The sequence below is a fragment of the Ips typographus genome, linkage group LG1 (assembly GCF_016097725.1).
Source record: "Ips typographus isolate SLU linkage group LG1, UJ_Ityp_2.0, whole genome shotgun sequence".
NCBI classification, from domain to species: domain Eukaryota; kingdom Metazoa; phylum Arthropoda; class Insecta; order Coleoptera; family Curculionidae; genus Ips; species Ips typographus.
In genome coordinates, this window is record NC_138422.1 from 21,993,361 (window position 1) to 22,013,789 (window position 20,429).

Here is a 20,429-nt window from a genome sequence, read left to right on the forward strand (position 1 = left end):
CAATTTAAAAATACTCGGGAAATCTTTAAGAAACTTGAAGAGCTCTCTGGCACTTTCAAAATATTCCTAGAGGCCTCCTCTGACAAATACAAAATTTGTGGGAAAGTTTAAGGCGGCACTTGTACAGGACTCTGACCCTTTCTAGAAGGTTCTCAGTAGCATTTAGAGGTCTCTGGTAATTTCATAATGATTCTAGAAGTCTTTGACAATTTAAAACCACTCTGGAAAAGTTTAAGACACTTGCAGGAGACTTTGGCCCATTTTGGAAGGTATTCAATAGCATTTAGAGGTTTCTTATACTTTCAAAATAGTCGTAGAGGCCTCTGACAATTTAAAAATACTCTGGAAATCTTTAAGAAACTTGAAGAGCTCTCTGGCACTTTCAAAATATTCCTAGAGGCCCTCTGGGAAAGTTTAAGACACTTACAGAGGCCTCTGTCACTTTCTGGAATGTTTGCAGTAGTATCCAGAGAGTTCTGGCACTTTCAGAATGGTTACGAAACCAGTTACAAAATATTGGTTTTTGAGAACAAATTTTCCTTTACGTAATCAGTTACTAGTTGAGTCAAAGAGCTCAATTACGTGACATAGATGCACTTGGTGGCCAAAGAAGAATTTCTTTTTGCTAATATCTAGGAAACAAAAATCTTGAAAAATATTAATTTTTGCACTAGTTACGTAAACGAATATTTTGTCTGAGGTAAAAGTAGCGTTTGCCAGAATTTTGATTATAGAATTAACGCGAGTAAAGGCAGTGATTACAGGAGGGCAATCAATTTTCGGTCTCTTTGATGTCAGTGGGCACAGAGACTTTGAAAAAAAGGCGATTGCTAGCCAAAAAAAGCCAATCGTACAAATGAGCGTGCAACACAACCGCGCACCAGATGAAAAAGGCAATTTGCATTGCAAATCCGTTCGTGTTTCACACACACATAACCAGACTGTCTGTCGGTTTTCTGATGATTTATATTCAATTTGGTAATTGCAAAGGCATCCATTTTTCCCCTTTTCGAACGACCTATAAAGCCGATTGCATCTATTAATTTTGTAGAAAGAGTCCATTTACGTAATCATCGACTCCTATGATGAATATGTGTGGCAGACAGGTCTTGAGGGGGACGCGGTCAAATTATATTGAAAGGTTCGATCATTTGGTCTCTATGTCATCCAGATTTATATTCATCCAATTCTCTCTGTCTATATCATCTATTAACCTTAATTAAAATGACAGAATTATCTAGAATTATCAAATAAAATAGTTACTTATTCCAGATGATTGATGATTTTTAAATTCTACAACAGAGCAGTAGTAGTAGATAGATCATCTGCATGAAACTAACGAAAAACATGAAAAGATGTTTCAAATTGGAACATTCTAACTTAACTTAACCTAACCTATCTGCAGGATTATGTCACTGACTATACTTTTTAGATTATGTCATAATAGTTTCTAAACTAATTCATTCATGTTACTTTTCACTGCAAGTTTGTTACATAAACAAACAAAAAGTATTCAGTTTGTTGTCTTTGTCCAGAAATATAATAATCAAGCTATTGTAGTGGTTCAAAGCTTTTATGCAAACCAAGAGCTGCTTAAAACTTTTTCTCCTGTTCACTGCCATCTATTCTCCATTTTCCGGACATTTTTTGTCCGTTGCTACTCCTTTGATAAACATTATCTCATTTACACAGAAACCTGGCAAAAAAAACCGCAAGCAACAAACTACCCGAAGCGTATTTAATTTCCTACGGACCATTTTCTCTATTTTGTACCTAAAATGCACTTGGGATCGTTTTTTAAGCTTCCGTTGCTAGCACAGTGGCTGGTTCTGCAAGGCATATTTTCCGCTTCGTTAAAAAATCGGGCTGAGCTTCTCTGAAAACTAGTTTTCGCAAGAGAAACCTCAGGTTTGTTGCTAAAAAAAAACGAAAAAACTCCGGCAATGGGAGATTATAAAGGCTAATCCGGTTCGCGGTCTTTTAATAAACTCCGGATAATTTCTGGACGTAAGCTCTATGGCCACACGTGAATGTTGTTAAAACTCATTAGGGTGACGTTTTTTTCCTTCTTTTTCATTACTGTTTATTTAAGTAATCAGTAATCTGAAAGCCTACTTAATTAATGATAAACGCTTGATTACGTATTCATAATGAGATGTTTTCTTTGGTCTTTGCAGCGCAATAAAACATTCACAAAGCTAAGACCGCCTTAGGTCTTTTCAAAAGGAAATTTCTGCTCTAAGGCGCGTTGGATCTGTGTTGTTTACTCGAGGGAGGAGAAGTTTGGCATTAGAAATTAATTACTGTAATTGGCTGGAGTATTACGACCGTAAACACTGTCTCAAAGTCTAGGTTATGATGTAATAAACTTGGCTAATAAGCGCAACATTGTTTATCCCAAAGCTATTCGAAATCCTTATTTTGTTTCAGCTTAGTACCTACTTTTACAATATTTTTTTTATTTGATGGACAATCATTAAATTAAGCAGCATTTTGGCAACTTATTTTGTGTTTCCGAGAGTTTTTGGATTGCAAACTCTTTGAAAATTTTGAAATTGCCACAGAAATCTTTCAATAATATATTTCTTAATAAATACCTAAAACTAGGTATTTCTGTATTGAATTTTCATTGAAATGTAGTGTTTTCAGGGTTTGGTGGATCTGAAAGATATAGTTTAAACTTAAAAATATTTTAGAATACGAAATCAGAACGTTTCAGGACTGAAAAGAGCTTAAAAGCCTTGAAATTGGACTTTCAATTGTATTTTATTGGATATTGGATTTTCATGCATTGAACTGTTATTCAAAGTTAGCGTTTTTAATGCCTTTGGGACATTAAAATGGTAATTTTCCTTCTAAGACACGAAATTATAAAGTTTCAGGACTCAACACATTTTGAAAGTGTGGAGTTTCGGAGTTGTTTAGACTTTTAATGCTATTTTTTAAAGATTTTCTTAATCTCAGATTTTTTAATTGTTTTTTTTAGCAGTGTTACAATGCTTGATATATTTAGCAGTGTTTTTGATGATTTGTACATCTGAAAGTTATAATTGTGAGTGTAAAACGATTTGAGACTTGAAATCATATAGAGTTTCTGAACTGAACACAGTTTGAAAGTCTTCAAATCATACTTTCTTTATGAATTTCTAAAACTGGGCTTTTCTGGACTGAATTGCAATGGAGTAGTGTTTTTAATGTGTTTAGCCACTGAAAGTTTTCACTGTAAAGAAAGAGAAGAGTTTTTAAAGGTTTCTGGACCTGAAAGGTATAGTTTAAAGTTTTAAACCTTTTAGGACACAAATTAGATAGTTTTTGGACTGAAAACAGTTTATAAGTTTTCAAATTAGACTTTTAGTTGTTTTTCTAAATGGATTCCTAAAACTGGGCGTTTCTAAATTAAATTTCAATGAAAATGCAGTGTTTTAAATGTTTCCAAGTACTAAAAGTAAGAGTTTTGACTGTAAAATACGAAATCAAAGAGTTTCAGGAGTGAAAGAATTCCTAACACCGTGTTTTTCTGTATTGAATTTTAAGTGAAATGTAGTGTTTTGAAAGTTTGATGGACTTTTAATTGAAATGCAACGTTTTCAATGCTTCCATGTCCTGAAAGTTATAGCTTTGACTGTGAAAACCAGAAAGTTTCAGAACTAAAAAATGATTAACAGTCTTGAAATTTAACTTTCACTGGTATTTCTTAATGGATTTCTAAAACTGGGTTTTTCTTTACTGGATCGCAAAGGAAATGTAGTATTTTCAACGTTTTCAGAATGTGAAAGTTATAGTTTTGACTGTAAAACACGAAATTGGAGAGTTTCAGAACCAAAAATAGCTTACAAGTCTTAATATTAGACTTTCAATGGTATTTCTAACTGAACTGAATTTGAATACAAAAAGTACAGTTTTTAATGTTTTCTGAACCTGAAAGCAATAGTCTAAATCTCGGTTTTAACTTTAAAATATTTTAGCATATGAAAAAAGACAGTTTTAGGAGTGAACGCAGTATGAAAGTCTTAAAATTAGACTTTCAATGGCATTTCTGAATAAATTTGTAATACTAGTCTTTTTTCAGTGTTTTTAATGCTTCCAGGTACTGAAAGTAATAGTTTCGACTGTAAAACATGAAATCAGAAAGTTTCAGGGATGAAAGTTTTTCTTCAAGAATTCCTAACACTGTGTTTTTCTGCATTGCATTTTAAGCGAAATAGTATAGTAGTGATTTCAAAGTTTTGTGGACCTGACAGTTTTAACTTTCAAACAGTTTCGAACACGAAATTGGAGAGTTTTAAAATTTTGAAATTACTCTTTTCGTAACAAATTTTAATTGAAATGCAATGTTTTCAATGCTTTCATGACTTGAAAGTTTTAGTTTTGACTGTGAAAACCAGAAAGTTTCAGGGCTGAAAAATGATTGACAGTCTTGAAATTTAACTTTCACTGGTATTTCTTAACGGGTTTCTAAAACTGGGTTTTTCTTTACTGGATTGCAATGGAAATGTAGTGTTTTCAAGGTTTTCAGGCCATGAAAGGTTTAGTTTTGACTGTAAACCACGTATTTAGAAAGTTTTAGTACTGAAAAATGATTGAAAGTCTTCAAATTAGACTTTCAATGGTATTTCTTAATGAATTCCTAAAACTCAGTATTCAATGTAGGGTTATAGCTTTTGGAGGAAGAAGAAGACTTTAGAAGTTATTTAACACAAGTAGGAATTGTTCAATATTGTTACGTAAAAAGGGCTTTAAATATAGGTGTGTTCTTAAGAGAATATGTACAACTTTATGCTTTATTAAATGCACGATATCTTCAGAGTTAGAGCCTTTAGACATGAAAGATAAGTGAGACGTTTAGCTACCAACTAGAAGTATTCTGAGGGATGTCTTCTGCCTCTGGATAACAAACATTTTCTGTCATTTTGTTGAATAGTAGTAAAATAATTGTAAGTTGATACAATTGCTACATAAAGTTACTACCATTAACTTGTGTCATTTTGAATGTTTCTTTCTTCTGTTACCTGAGCAAATTCTACCAGATCTCTGGTATGTTGACCGAAAATACTAAAACTGTATTTAGCTTAATAGTAAGATTGATGATTAGAAAAGTCGTTTATCTTTTCTGAAAATGTTCCTTAAGGAAAAAAATAAGTTTTAATCTGGTCGAATGTTCTTCTCTGGTTGTTCTACCAACAATACACAGAGAAATCATAGAGATTCAACTCAATTCTTTCAACTCGTTTCAAATTAGTTTAAAAACTTTCGATTAAAGAATCTGTTGACTGAAACAAAAATGTTACTGAACTGGTTAACTGATTAATAATATATAACCACTTGAAAGTATTTTTAATCATGTTTTCAGCCACTAATTTGGTCATTTATAGGTTAGTTACATCATCATTCTGGGAATCAAAACTTAGTCACACTAACATCAAAGCACTGTTAGCCACAAAATGACCAATCAACTTAAATTGCTTCCGACGAATTCTGCGTCAATTGGCACGTACTTTCCGATCGATGCAGTACGAATTTCGTTCGGAACGACCAATATCCAAGTACGTCACCAGAACGATTCCCATCCGGCCGAGCGACGCCATTAAAATAATAGCTACATTATAACCTCAGCTTCCTGGTTCTTTTAAGAGACAATTCGAAATCTATCGTCGGCGGTAATAATACGACAGAAGCCTGAAAATCACGCACAAGATTGGTTTTACAAAGCCGGCCATCTTCAACGTGTAATCAACCCATCAGATGCGCGTCCTTTTAAGAATATTATAATTGGATTTGGGAACGCACGATTTAAAACGTCATAGCAGTCTAAGAAAATGTAAGGAATTTGATGATGCAAATTGAAGAAGCACAGGACAATGTTCATATTTAGTTCCTAACTAGATTTTTAGAAATTTGAAAACTTCTCTATCTAGAACAGTTGCCTAAAGTTGGGTATCTTGAAATATCCATATACAGGTGCGGTAAAAGAAAAACCGCTACACGAATAGAAAAATATTGATAAAAAAAATAGAAAGTCTAGTAAAAGTCTTTGCTACAACTCTGTAAAGCTTTAATTTTCACCTATCAAGAGTAAACAATCTCTAACTTCAAAACTAAAAATTTGCGCACTATTTTATCAATAAAGACTAATGGGAGTGACTCTCAAATATCCCACCTAACCTAACCTTACTTAACTTAATGGAGGTATTCAGTTCATATTCATTCAATGGAAGTATTCAACTCCTTCAGAACTAGAAGTTCATCTGATTCATAATTTATTGTGTGAGTTTTATTAAAGTTGTTGTAATTTTTCATAGTGTGTGTGTAGTAGTAGAGACTCGGTACACTGCAAGTTTGACACCTTGGAGCTTTGAAAGTTGAATTGAGGAATAAAGACAATATACTAGTTTAGAGCAAGGAACACCACAACTTCTATTGTTTCCGAAATTTTTAAATAACACACTGGCATTTCTGATGTGATTCTAGAGAAATCGGGCAATATCAAAAATCGTTCAATGGTTTAAAGAGTTTTAGAGGTATTTTAGTATATTGAAACTGATTCTAGAGGCAACTTTACACTAAATCTGTTTTAAGGGTTTCACCAAAGGGGCCTTTAGAATAATTGTAGAGGCCTCTGGCATATTGAAAACTATTTTAGGAGTCTTTTGCCATTTTATAATTCCATATAACATTTTAAAAGTATTTCCAAAAGTATTAGGCAATATTAAATTATTCCAGATTATTTCAAGAGTTTTAGAGATTTTTAGCACTTTTAAAACCATTCTTGAGGTATTTCTTACATTCCTAAACTGATTGAGGTGTTTTACAACAGCGCTGCAAAATATTCGCCTACTTAGAGGTTCTGTCTTTATTTTGCGCATGCAGTTATCTACGTTTCTCTGTTACATGTTCATCCCTATCATTGTTTCTCTTCTTTTTTACCACACGTTCATTTGAAATTTTACAAATAGTTGTTTTATTGCAACAGCGTAAAACTGTATTACTTATTGGGTATTGTAAAATTTCGTATTGTCGGAAAGTTGTCTTGGGACATTTTCCCCACATCACATCTCGCGTTTGATCTTTTTGTATGAGTTATTGATTCTGAATTGTTCCGAATATTGGTTTGGACCACTTACACGATAATTGGATATAGTCCTGTACACAATTCGTACACATTAATACTTATATCATCCATACAGATGGCCCAAACCAAGTGAAACAAGTGAAGTTTGAGTGAACGAATTGAGTGGAACAAAAATCCTGTGTTGGTGAGTTAAGAACATGACATTCTTATCTACAAATCTTGTTACGAAATATGTAAAAGTAGAAGAACTACTATGTTTTCCTTATACAGTTCATGATAGTAACAATCACTAATTTCTATTACATCCATTTACTAGCAGATATTTTATTAGACTAGACTAGAGTGGACATTTATTCAATAAACGTACGTCTAGTTTAACTTTTTGGCACACAATATGCTACATTACTTCCTGAATTTAACAGTAAATTAATAAGAAAACCTATCCGTTTAATGTTACCATGACGTGACAAACAAAATCAAAAAAACCAAGGTCTGGAGGTCGTACAGGCCTACTCTGCCAGAGATAATCCATCGAATATCCATTGTCTTTCACATAGTCCCGAATAAGCGATTCTTAGAACCGAAACCGTATTTTCCTCAATGCTGGGAACGCAAACTGGGGACATTATGGAGAAGTTCATTTCGTCGAGTCATTGTCTTGAGCGAAACTATTTCCTGCTAGACTTTTGTCGGGAAATAAAACTTTTGGGTTGTGCTCTGATAATCGAGATTAAGCCGCTGAGGTTGCCCTGACGGTGCGACGGGAACGAGGGAGTTCAGTTTTTAAGGTTAAGGGTGATAGTGGGGTGGAATGCAGAATTGTTGAATCCAACTTCGAAACTCGTTTTGAAATTTTGTTTCTGCGATTGCTATGCATGCTCGTATGCATGGCTATTGGTTAAGACTCCTACTAGGGGAAAATTGAAATACACTTTATAATATCTGTTAATTTTACAATGTTTTACAGATGATAAAGTGTTTCAAATTTTATTAATAATGTGTACCTCAGGAACACTTGCAGACATATATTCGCTTGAAAATTTTGATTTATTTTGGCAGAGAAATTTCCTTAGGTTTTGACTCTGAAAAACCCTGTACGTCTAAAGTATATACGAATACATTTTTTCTACGACTCTTTAATAACATGCTTATGATTCGTTAAGGAAACTCGCAGAGAGTAAATGGGATGTAAACCCAAGCTTCCTGAGGACTACAGCGGAGGATTTGTGTTTTTCGACAGCGAAATACGCTTGTCCACTCTGGAACAGATCTAAACATGCAAAACAAACAAGACATTCCGAATTGTGACTGGCTGCATGAAGCCTACCCCTATACCCTTACTATGCCAGGCTGCAGGTTTTGCCTCTCCAGAAAACCGACGCAAGGCAGCTCAACATGTCGAAAGATTCAAACAAGTGTTTGATGAAAGACACCCTCTCCATAATCTTGAAAAACCCTATGAAACCAGCCGCTTAAAATCTAGAAAAAGATTTATGCGGAAAAGAACCACCAGCGAATTTCCCACTCCAACAAGAACCGCCCCGAGGGATGAATCTGGAATAGAAGACATGGACATGGCGAACCCTTGGTGTTGCTCCCGTTAAATCTAATCTGGCAAAGTGGAAAAAAACAAATGCTGACGAGGTGCTCTGCGACTGTGGATAAGTACAGACCAGAGTATGCACTGTACCATCAAAATGCACTCTTGATGATTTTATGGCTTGCTAATACTGAAGCCCTGGACGTAGCCCTATACTGGACAGAAAAACTGTAGAAAAAAAGGAATTTAAAGTAAAAGTAAGTCTGTATACTGATTTGCTGGTTCTCCAAAAGCATTCTACAAATATTTCTCTTTCTAAATTCTAATAATTTCAGTTACTTTTCTAAAATTTTTATTGGCTACAAACTCTTTCATACTATTTATTGCAAGAACACCACTCCTCCTACATTTTAACAGGTTTTACTAATATGGTATCGTCAAAACGCTCAAATTCAAATTTGCAGCACAATGACTTATTTCTCCAACGTTATTATCTTGTTAATGGGACATTCGTAATGACTGACTTCGTTTAAGAATCGTGGCTGGGTGAAATTAAACGTTTCAGCCCACACTGTAAAGAAACACAGACTCCAATAAATCGAGCCACTCATTGACCGGCAGTAATCGACACTCTCATATCGGCGGCAGGCAGTCATCCCAATTTTTCCGCAAAACAAATCATCAAAACGCATAAAAGCTCCGTACATCTCGAGGCGGGGCAGACAAGTTCTTCGGCCCAACTCGCCGGCTTTCGTACCCTCGGAAAGCTCCCAAAAGCTCACACTATTCGCGTGCAACTGCCGATGCTTCAGTCCCAATCCTGTCGTTGATGAGAACGGTCGGTTTCGGTTTTTTAAGCTCGTAAACGATCGTCATATTCCGGTACAACAACCACCCCAAAAAAAATAAAGTTTCCTTCAAATGTGTAAAAGCTTGGAAGTGAGTTTTGCGTTAGGTGCTCCATTGTGCTGACCCCATTTTGGTTAAATAATGCCAGACCTCAAGTGCTAAAATACAAAAATGATGGTTTTCAGAGTGGTTCTTCTTCAGTGGTGTTTAGTGTTAAGTTGGGGAGCATCTGAGATTCCCCCTACAGATTCTTCAAACGGTCTTAGATATGAAGCCCCCGATGATTGTCAATGGTGGGTCAGAGATCCTTCCTCCTCAGGTCAAGATGAGGTGTCTTTGACTTGTAATTTACGGACAATAAACAGTGAATTTGACACTACAAACTTCAGCGTCATACCATCAGAGCACACCACCTCGCTGCGGATTGAGTGCAACCCTGATATTTTATCAAGATCCAGTTTGGACGACAAAAGTTTCGTCCACCTATCCAAGTTGAGGGCTCTAGAGCTAGAAAATTGCAAGTTATCAAGGTGGCCTGCAGGAACTTTGTTTGGCTTAAGAGACCTAAGAAATCTCACAGTAAGAACCCACAACACTGATTGGCCTGCAATGAACCTGGACTTTGCTAGAGAAAGCTTCTCACCTGTACGACAATTAGAACGACTGGACTTGTCCTCAAACAATATCTGGTCATTCCCAGAAAATATATTCTGTCCTTTGATTAATTTAGTTCATCTAAATGTCAGTGAAAACCGGTTACAAGACGTGAGTGATTTGGGGTTTAGAGAAAAAGCCCCTGGGTTGCCCCAGCCCTTAATTAGTGCTGCGGAAAATGAAGCTCCCCAACCTCAGGACACTAGAACTTTGTCCCCTACTTGCAGCGTAGACGTCCAGGTACTAGACGCTTCTTTCAATCATTTTGTGCTCATCCCTGCTAACGGATTCAGTGTTTTAAAACGTTTAAGAGAGTTTTACGTGCACAACAATGAAATCAGCATGGTTGCTGATAAGGCACTGAACGGCCTTAAGGCACTACAAATTGCTGATATGTCCAATAACAAAATTGTGGCTTTACCCAGTGAGTTGTTTAAAGACTCCCGAGAAAGCATTAGAGAGATTTACCTGCAGAATAACTCTATTAGCGTGCTATCACCTGGTTTGTTTGCAAATTTAGAGCAACTGCTAGCTTTAGATTTGTCTAGAAATCTTCTGACCAGTTCCTGGATTAACGCTGATACTTTCTCAGGTTTGATACGTTTAGTGCTGCTCAATTTGTCCTACAACCGAATATCCAAGCTAGACCCGTCGTTTTTCCGCGACTTATACACACTACAAATCCTCAATTTGGAGCACAACTCCTTGGAGACCATACCAGCAGATACGTTCGCTCCAATGAATAACTTGCACACTTTAATAATAAGTTACAACAAAATCACCTATTTGGACGCGTATTCCCTAAACGGACTGTATGTTTTGTCTTTACTGGCTTTGGATAATAATCAGCTCGAAGGAATTCATCCTGAAGCTTTTCGCAATTGTTCCAGCTTACAAGACCTAAATCTAAACAGCAACCAATTAAAAGCTGTTCCTTTAGCTTTAAAAGACATGCGACTGTTACGTACCGTAGATTTAGGAGAAAACCTGATTACGTATTTAGAGGAGCCGGGTTTCAGAGGTTTGGTCAGTTTGTACGGTTTGAGAATGTTGGGGAACCGAATCCAAAATGTCAGCAAAAGGGCTTTTGCCGACCTGCCTGCATTACAAATCCTTAATCTAGCTAAAAACAAAATTCAAAGAGTGGAGCATGGATCGTTTTCCAACAGTCCTAATTTGCAAGCAATTAGACTGGATTCCAATCAGTTGACTGAAGTAAACGGTTTATTTGCGGATATTTCAAGTTTGTTGTGGCTAAACGTGAGTGATAATCAACTGGAGTGGTTTGACTACGCCTTGATTCCTGAAGGGTTGCAGTGGCTGGATTTGCACAAAAACAACATCAGAGAACTGGGAAACAGGTACAATTTAGATTATGAATTAAAGCTTGAACAGTTGGATGCTAGTTTTAATAAAATCTCAAAAATTGGTGCCAGTTCTGTTCCTAGTGGTATACAACTACTGTTTATGAACGACAACTTAATTAGTATCGTAGAACCACACACTTTCATCAAAAAAACTAATTTAAGCAGAGTTGATTTGTATGCTAATCAGATTTCTAGTATGGACTTAAACGCTTTAAGGCTAACGCCGGTTGACCCAGAAAAACCTTTACCAGAATTTTACATTGGAGGAAACCCTTTTCAATGTGATTGCACTATGGAGTGGTTGCAACGAATTAACAAACTTGACCACTTAAGGCAACACCCTAGAGTAATGGATTTGGAGAGTATTTACTGCAAATTACTCCACAATAGAGAAAATAACTATATGCCTTTAATTGAAGTTGAATCATCTCAATTTTTGTGCACCTACAAAACTCATTGTTTTGCCCTTTGCCATTGTTGTGACTTTGATGCTTGTGATTGCGAAATGACTTGTCCTACTAATTGTACTTGTTATCACGACCAGTTGTGGAGTGCTAATGTTGTTGAGTGTTCTGGGGCAGGCTACACTGAAATGCCTAACACCATTCCTATGGATGCTAGTGAGGTATATTTGGATGGGAATAATTTTGGAGAGTTGTCCAGTCACTCATTTATTGGTAGAAAAAATTTGAAAGTTTTGTACGCCAACAACTCCAACATTGCTGCAGTGTATAACCACACTTTCAGTGGACTAAGGCGGTTAATTGTGTTACACTTGGAGAACAACCACATTAAAGAGCTGTTAGGGTTTGAACTGGCTTCTCTAGAGTCTTTAAGAGAGTTGTACTTGCAGGGCAATATGATTCACTATATTGACAACAGAACTTTCCTAGAGTTGAAGCAGCTGGAAGTGTTGAGGCTAGATGAAAACCGATTATACAGCTTTCAAGTCTGGCAACTCAGCCTTAACCCATATTTAGTCGAAATTGGTTTGGCTTACAACCACTGGGCTTGTGAATGTGGTTATGTAACAAAATTCAAAGTGTGGTTAAAGCAGAATTACGGCAAAGTTGTGGATGCCACTAGAATAACTTGTGTAATCAACAACTCCACTAACCAACTTGGACCTAAAATGGCGGATTTCAACTCCTCAAACTGCCCTCACTTTTACTCAGACGGTAATCGAGCTATAGTGGAGCATCAAGTAATGAACGACTATTTGCCTCTACTACTTGGAACAATGTGTATCTTCATAGCCAGTGTGGTGATAGTGTGCGGAGCTTTCTATTACAGACGTGAGTTGAGAGTTTGGGTTTACTCACGTTGTGGCCTGAGAATGTGCTATAAAACTACCGCATTTGACGAGCAACAAGACAAAGACAGGCTTTTTGATGCCTATGTGAGCTACAGTGTCAAAGATGAAGTTTTTGTCACCCAAACCTTAGCTCCAGGACTAGAAAGTGGTGATCCAAGCTACAGACTTTGCCTCCACTACAGAGATTTCAACGTATCAGCCTACGTCGCAGACACCATCATCGAAGCTGTAGAATCTTCCAAAAGAACTATAATAGTTTTATCCAAAAATTTCTTGCATAACGAGTGGTGTCGGTTTGAGTTTAAAAGTGCTTTACACGAGGTCCTGAAGGACCGCAGAAAGAGACTGATTTTCGTAGTGACTGGTGAGCTCCCTCCAAGAGACTTAGATCCTGATTTGCGGCTCTATCTCAAAACGAACACGGTAATCGAGTGGGGGGACAGACAGTTCTGGCAGAAACTTCAATTTGCCATGCCAGATGTACGGAGATCGTGCCATCATCAGAGATCTTCTGTAAATATTTACGCCACTGCCACTCCAAGTCACTATATGGACAGGAGAAGTCCTGCAGTGCCGCCTCCTCCTCCACCAACCAAAATGCCGTTCCATCCAAACACATCCAGTTTGCCCAGGGACAACAGGACGATGCCACATCCATTGTGGGCGTAGCGGTTTGCCTTTAATAGGTAAGTTTTTGAGATAGTGGGTGGTGGTAAAACTAGCTTGTCGTAACATATTTCTTTAAACAATTGAGGTTAATTTCTGTACAAAACTAAATACTAACCTATAATAAATATTACTAATATATACTTTTAACGAAATGTAGACTAGCGACTAGTAGATCGCGGACGCTTATCATGTAGAGAAACATTAAAATACATAGTGAGACAAATTCATATCAACAGGTCATGAAATAACAAAAACAAATAACATTGTTTCCTCTTTAACTAAAGTTATAGACAAAATTACTTAAAAAACCCTTGATGTGTGTAAAATTAACTTTAAAGACACTTTTGATGAATGAAGGCATTTTGAACAATTTAAAGATGAGTTTTGGGATGAAAACATAGTTTTTTACCAACAGATTTTTGGTTAAAATTCTGATAAAAAAACATGGAAAAAATATGTGAAAAATTAGCAAAACCATAAATACACTCTGTGAATATCTAAAACCCTTTCAGGACGAGTTACATAATGTGAAAAATACATACACGAACCAATTTCACAATTCTTACTAAATTGAATTCTCTCTAAATTGATTTTCAATAAGCAAAAATAGAGAAAGAAGCATAGAAGAAATCAAATTCATCAAGTATGTGAAGAATACACTGTGTGGACGTCTGAACACTGTCAAGACAATTTAACAATTTTAAACAAATTTGAACAAATGATTTTCGGCTAAAAATTACAAAAAAAAACACATTTATTAAATATGACAAAAATATATACGCTCTGGTGTTCTCTGTAGATACTTTGAGGACAATTTTTGAATTTTGATTTACCTAGTTTTTGGGCAATAGTTAAAGCAAAAAGCACTAATAAGAAAGCATGTAAAAAGAGTACACATTTTCAGAAACTTAAATCTGAAATTAGTATGTAAACACTATTAAGACACCTGGAACACTTCATAAACAGCTTTTATATTTTATCGACACGATTAAGAGGACAATTTACAAATACATTCTACAGACAACACTTTCAATACAGTTTTAGTCAAATTGTTATTCGGACAAAAATTACAAAACAAACATGCGTTAAAAATAAAAAATACATTCTGTAGATATCTGAGTCATGTTCAAGACAATTTTCAAATTTTGTTCAAAATAATTTCTAGGCAATATAATAAAAGCATAAAACATTATTCAAGCGTCTAAAAAAGACTGTAGACATCTAAAATGATGTTACTAAAATGAGATGTTACATATGTAAGTTAATAATTTCTTTAAATTACGTAATAAAAATTGCTTTAGTTGTTTTCTAAAAATTTCACTATTTAGTGCAAAGTTTAAGGTTGATAAGTACTATTTTTGTGTTTATATCACTCTCAATATTATTGGCACATAAAACAGACAGGGTGCTGACATTGCTATTACCAACTTGAAATTTTTAAAGTAGCGAGTAAATAGTCAACTTGAAAACTATTTAGACACTTTAAGAAAGACTAATTTATATTGGTGATTTGAATTAATAAACGGTTTTAAAATAACTAGAATACTTTTCCGTATAATGTTAGAACTGTTTAGACAGAAAATCGCTAAACAGTCACCTAAAGCTTTAGTGCAGGAGTGTGGAAAGTGACACTTTCCATACTGGTGATAGTGGTTAGGTAAATAACAATTTCAATAACCCTACCAAGGCTTTCGATCTGGAAAAAACATAAATAACGATGGTTATCAGGTTTGGGCCCCGAAAAAACTATACTGGGAACTCTCGCGGTAGGACTTAATTAAGGAAATAATTAAATTCGAGTAAACGAGAAGCGCGTCTCCGGGTTTTTTCGAGTTAGTCCACGATTTTAAATATAAATTATCTTATTAAGAGAAGAGGCGCACGATCTTTAATAAAATAGTCGCCTATAAATTTCCGTAAACTACCCCTCGTTATAAAAAGTAAAGGAGCAACTAACGAGCCTTTCGAGTCGGTTAAAAAGGAAACGGCAGCGCCTTCTTTAAGGGAATTTCGATCGTTTTTTGAGTCTGATACAATCTTATTTATTACCCTGGTCGGTATCTGATTGGAGGTTTCTGTGACTTAATTACCCAGAGATCTCGACAATGAACCATATTCTAGTTTAGAAATCTTTCAGTATTTAAATAAAAGCAAGTCAAAGCTTTCTACCTTAATTGAGTACAAACATTTCTACTTAATGCACTGCTAAGTCAAAACTTTAATGTTGACTTTATCCGTTACTCTTCAAACTAAACTGGATCTTGCACGTTTATGCGCTGAAAAGTAATATAATTGGTACTTTAAACCAACCAGCTGAATTCATTATTAATTAGCGTGGACTTCAATATAAATATTAGTGGAACTCATGGCATAAGATAAATGATAATTGGAATTGAAACGTTTATTTTAAGAGACTTAACTAATTTAACAACTTTTTTTTTGGTTTTCTATGTTAGCAAATAAAACTTTTGTGAAAATGGATGATTAATTAATGACGGTAAAGTTGTGTTTATGTTAAAACGACCTAAAGTAAAAGTCGAAAGCTTATACACACCTGTCCTGATGTAGGTAAACCGCTGAGGCATTATGTTGTACAAACTGTAGGAATTAATGGGTGTTACTGGGGAACATTGGTATTTTGAAAACTATTAATAGAATTGGAAACGTCTAAATTATATTATAAAAAAAATTACATAAATAAAATAAACAATAATGGGTCATTTTAATGAAATCCGTTGGAAAACAACGAAAAATTAGGAATTTTGTAATTTTACTTGTAAAAATTTTGACGCCCTCTAGCGGCGAAACCCTACCACTAACCAATCAACTTTTATACCTCAATGGAAAGCTCATTTCATTGGCTATCCATCGACATATAAAAGTATATACAAAGTGTTACAAATGCGCGTGTTATTTACGGTTTAGTGACAGGGTGCATCATAAATACTTTTTAACTGGTCAAGAGCTAGTTTGACTCTGGAAAATTAGGATAACACAGTTATGTGTCTACTACGATGTAATGCTTGGAAGTTCCTTAATAACTGTTTTTGCAAATGACAATTTTTGTAAGGGTCAAATTTGTCTGAAACACCGCCACTATCCTAATGGGTTTCGCGTTTTGTTGGCCACTTAGTGCAAGCGGAAACCGACCTTAACGATTTTATTTCTACAGTTTTTCTACGGTCCTAGATTTGACAATCACTGTGCTAGGTTAGGGCCGACAATATGAGGGCCGGACCTGTCCGATTCAAAAAAAAAAATTCCTTCACATCCTCCACAAAAACATTTATTTATTTTTGGATCCCTGTGAAAGCCAAACGAAGTAACTTATAAACACAAGCGGTCATATTTTTGGAAAGCCCATTTCATTTTCTATCCATTGACATATAAAAGTCTATCAGAGTGCTGCAAATAAACGAGTTATTTAGTTTGGGAGTTATTTTAATAAAGACAGTTTTGGCTGATTTTGACAGCTACTAGTTTAACACTTTACTACGTTATTACTTTACTTGTATCTTTAACCCCACAAATTAATATTTTTATTAAACTATCTAAGTCCTACAAACACCGACAAACAACATTTTGTATTTTTTTAAATCATCATCGTCTTCTACTTAGGAAATTCATGTAAGCAAAAAATGCTGTTTAAATCCATCCAAAACACACGTTTTTTTGTATCCTATTTAAATATTACAACTTGGACTTTTCTGGATAAAATTTAGCTGAATTTAAACAAGTTGGCACAAAGTTCAATATGCTCTGTTTGAATCTCGATTCCATCCCCTAGACTATAGGCAGAATAATCGAGAAACGAAACCGAGACAATATACGTAAAGAAAATGGAGGGCTGGCATTTTCCGCTAAAAAGTCGACACGCCACTTGCGGGACGAAAAGGGATACAACGACGTGTATAAATCAAGATTTATTCGATCGAGGGGTCCGAATTTACTAGACTTGGGGTGGATAGTTCTTGACAGGCTTTGTGCAGTCACCGAGATGGAGCGGCGGAATGTAATTTAGTGGAACGTCAATATCTCGGCAACTGTAACACGAAGAAATCGGAAATTCGTGCCTACGATTATGGGTGTTTCCCAAGACGACATTGATATTATAATCGGTGACTTATGACGGTCGTTTAGGCTAGTGGTAGGTGCTACAACGACACCGACCTAATCCACATGGGGTCCCAATGTTTTTATCCGGAACACAATACCAAAGATATAAACATGAACCGTATACACATACAAAACGTAATTTATATTAAATACGAATCCGTGACAGGGAACAACATTTTCGGAGAGCACTGATTTATGCTTAATAAGCTCTTTGTGCCCGACTACCCCACGTAAAACACGCTTTAGCTTGGATTAGTTACGTTTAAAGCCCTTTTGTACGGATTGAAAATTGATATCACAATCATTGCATATCAAACAATGAAAATTCTTTAACCGACTGGAAGAGCTCATTTTTAGTCGGTTTCAAATTTTGTCAAATATTAACCATCTTTACAGCCTTTGGGCAACTTTATACTGCTTTTTAATGACATCTGGTAATATCAGAAAATATTTGGAAGTTTGATCGTTTTTAGAAACTTAACAACTTTAGAACCAACTAGCAATTACAAAAAGTTTTTACAAACTCTAGAAGCTAAATTCTATTCTATACACTTTGACAACAATGTAAACCTTTTAATCTAATTGCCTACATCTATGTATTTAAAACAATAGCCAGATATTATAAAAGGTTAGCGGTAGAAAGCACTTTATAATTTCATGGGAAAGTTTTGTGACAGTTTTGACGTATTCATTAGATTATATAAGTGTCGTTGTGTCACGTCAGATATGTCTCAACTGTCAAACTGGATCTCATTCACGACGTAAAGCTATCAAATAAAAAGTTTAAATTTTTAAAGGTAAAATGCATTTTATAGCTTTATGCTAGGAAGTTTTTTGACAGTTTTGACGTAACCATCAGTTGGATACAATACGTGACTGACTTGTCAGGCTGTGTTTTCAAATATTAGATCCACTGACAGCCGTTTAGACAAGGTGAAGTGCAACCCAAAGTTAACTTAGTTGTAGCAAGTTAACTTAAAAGGTTTCCTAACACTAGTTTTATAAGTTGTCTCTTGTGGATATATCTCAATCTGTCACAATAGCGGTGACTGTCAAATACTCCATGAAGCTATAAAACTATAAAACATTCCTTAAAAACAGCACATTCCGTACAAATCATATTTAATACTTGTTTAAAGGTCTAAGAATATAATTTTTGGCGTTCTAACTTACATATGTTTCAAATCCTAATTTAATCTGTTACAAACGTGTTAACTGGCACAATCGGATCTATAGAGCTATCAAAGTGAACAAGTTACATTTGGTCACAATCATACTGTCACAATGGTGGTAACTATTAAATACAACTGTCATTTTAGATCAAGTAACAATCAAACATTCAAATTAACCGTCATTAATGTCAGAATTTCGAATTTTAATAAAATTTTTGTTAAGAGTTATAAAGAAATCAAGTTAACTGTCAATAATATTAGAATTTCGAATTTTGAGAAGAATTTCGGATAAAAATTAGAAACAATTCAAATTAACGGTCAATAATGTTACTTAATCTAACCTAACCTAAGTGGAAGCCGTAGAAATGAAAATAAGAGTAAAAAGTCTTAACTAAAATTAAGGCTTAAAATTACTAAATTTAGCTTAAATTAGAGGTAAACATTCAAAATAACAGTCAATAATGACATAATTTTGAATTATTGGCTGAGTTAGAATACCAAAATTCGAACCAAACAGAATTTACTCAAAAAAAGGAAGAGAAAAAAAAACTTGGGAATTTAATTTAACCTAACCTATGTGAAGATCCTAAGAAATAACCGTAAAACACTTTCTTCCGAAAACGACCAAATTTAGCCAAATTACCGGTCAATATTGTCATAATTTTGATTTTTCAGTCAAATATTAGTTAAAAATTAAAAAAAAATCAAATTAACGCTTGAAAATTAAAACGATCTACAACGTCAAAATTTCAAATCTTTGATCGAGTTTTAGTTGATTGTCACATTTTGTCACAAATTGCCATGATATAATGTAAGAGAATTGGTTTTGCTATTATTTCTATTTTAGAGGTCTACGTCTCGACTAAGCAAAACTTTAACAGTTGTGACGTGTAGCTGACAGTTGTCACGTGTCACCAGAATGTAATTTTAGTGGATAGTCACGTCACAACTCTCAAAATCATTATTCAAAAGCCATTCATTTTAGACAGTTACGTGACAATTCAGTTTAATTACACATATATTATCTCGTATATCCAAAAATAACAGAAAAAAACGCTTGTCTAATTTTTTTTGGCTAAAGTTAACTACACTTTGACAGTTTTCACGTTCACGTCAGTTTTTGATGTTTCAAAAAATACGTTTTCAATACTTGGTCCACTGAAACTCATTTTTACAAGTTTAAGTTAACTGCAACCTGAAGGTAACATGTCAGGTGCAAGATAACCTAAGAAGTCTCTTCTCACAACCCAACTTGCGTGAATTACTGGAGATAATAATCAAACCTAATAACTGTGTTTTTCATGTTTTTAGGGAAAAATTTTGCAATTTTAGGTTCTCTGAGATTCATTTACTTTACAAGTTTATCATTAAGTTATTATTAAGACACGGATAATATGAACAAATGCATGTTTCGCATATGTCTTACTTTTCTTGAATAATTTGGCATTAAAAAAAGTATTTTGGTAGATATATCAAGTTTTATAATGTGCCTATTTTTGTGTAATCTCATGTTTTGTGACAATTTTTGAACTTTAACCTAACTTTCACGTTTCAAATATTTTTAAAATGTTTCTATTCTTCCTTCCCTAAATAGAAGATGTTCATTGTAATCGTCCATTGGTTTCTCTGCTAATGTGAGTTTTTTTTTGTTTTCAAATTTACCGAGACAACAAAGGAG

General features: G+C 34.8%; 1 protein-coding gene across 2 annotated transcripts in view; it reads left to right on the plus strand.

Moving 5' to 3' along the window:
* Positions 1-9,268: 9,268 nt before the first annotated feature.
* Toll-6 (Toll-like receptor 6) overlaps positions 9,269-20,429 on the plus strand; it is a 72,941-nt gene continuing 61,780 nt past the window's right edge. The window contains exon 1 of one of the 2 annotated variants that reach the window (XM_081972491.1): positions 9,269-13,480. In XM_081972491.1, the coding sequence (XP_081828617.1) occupies positions 9,630-13,463 (3,834 nt within the window). In that variant the 5' untranslated portion in view covers positions 9,269-9,629 and the 3' untranslated portion in view covers positions 13,464-13,480. The remainder of the gene's footprint in view (positions 13,481-20,429) is intronic. The other variant, XM_081972485.1, reaches the window with a different exon arrangement.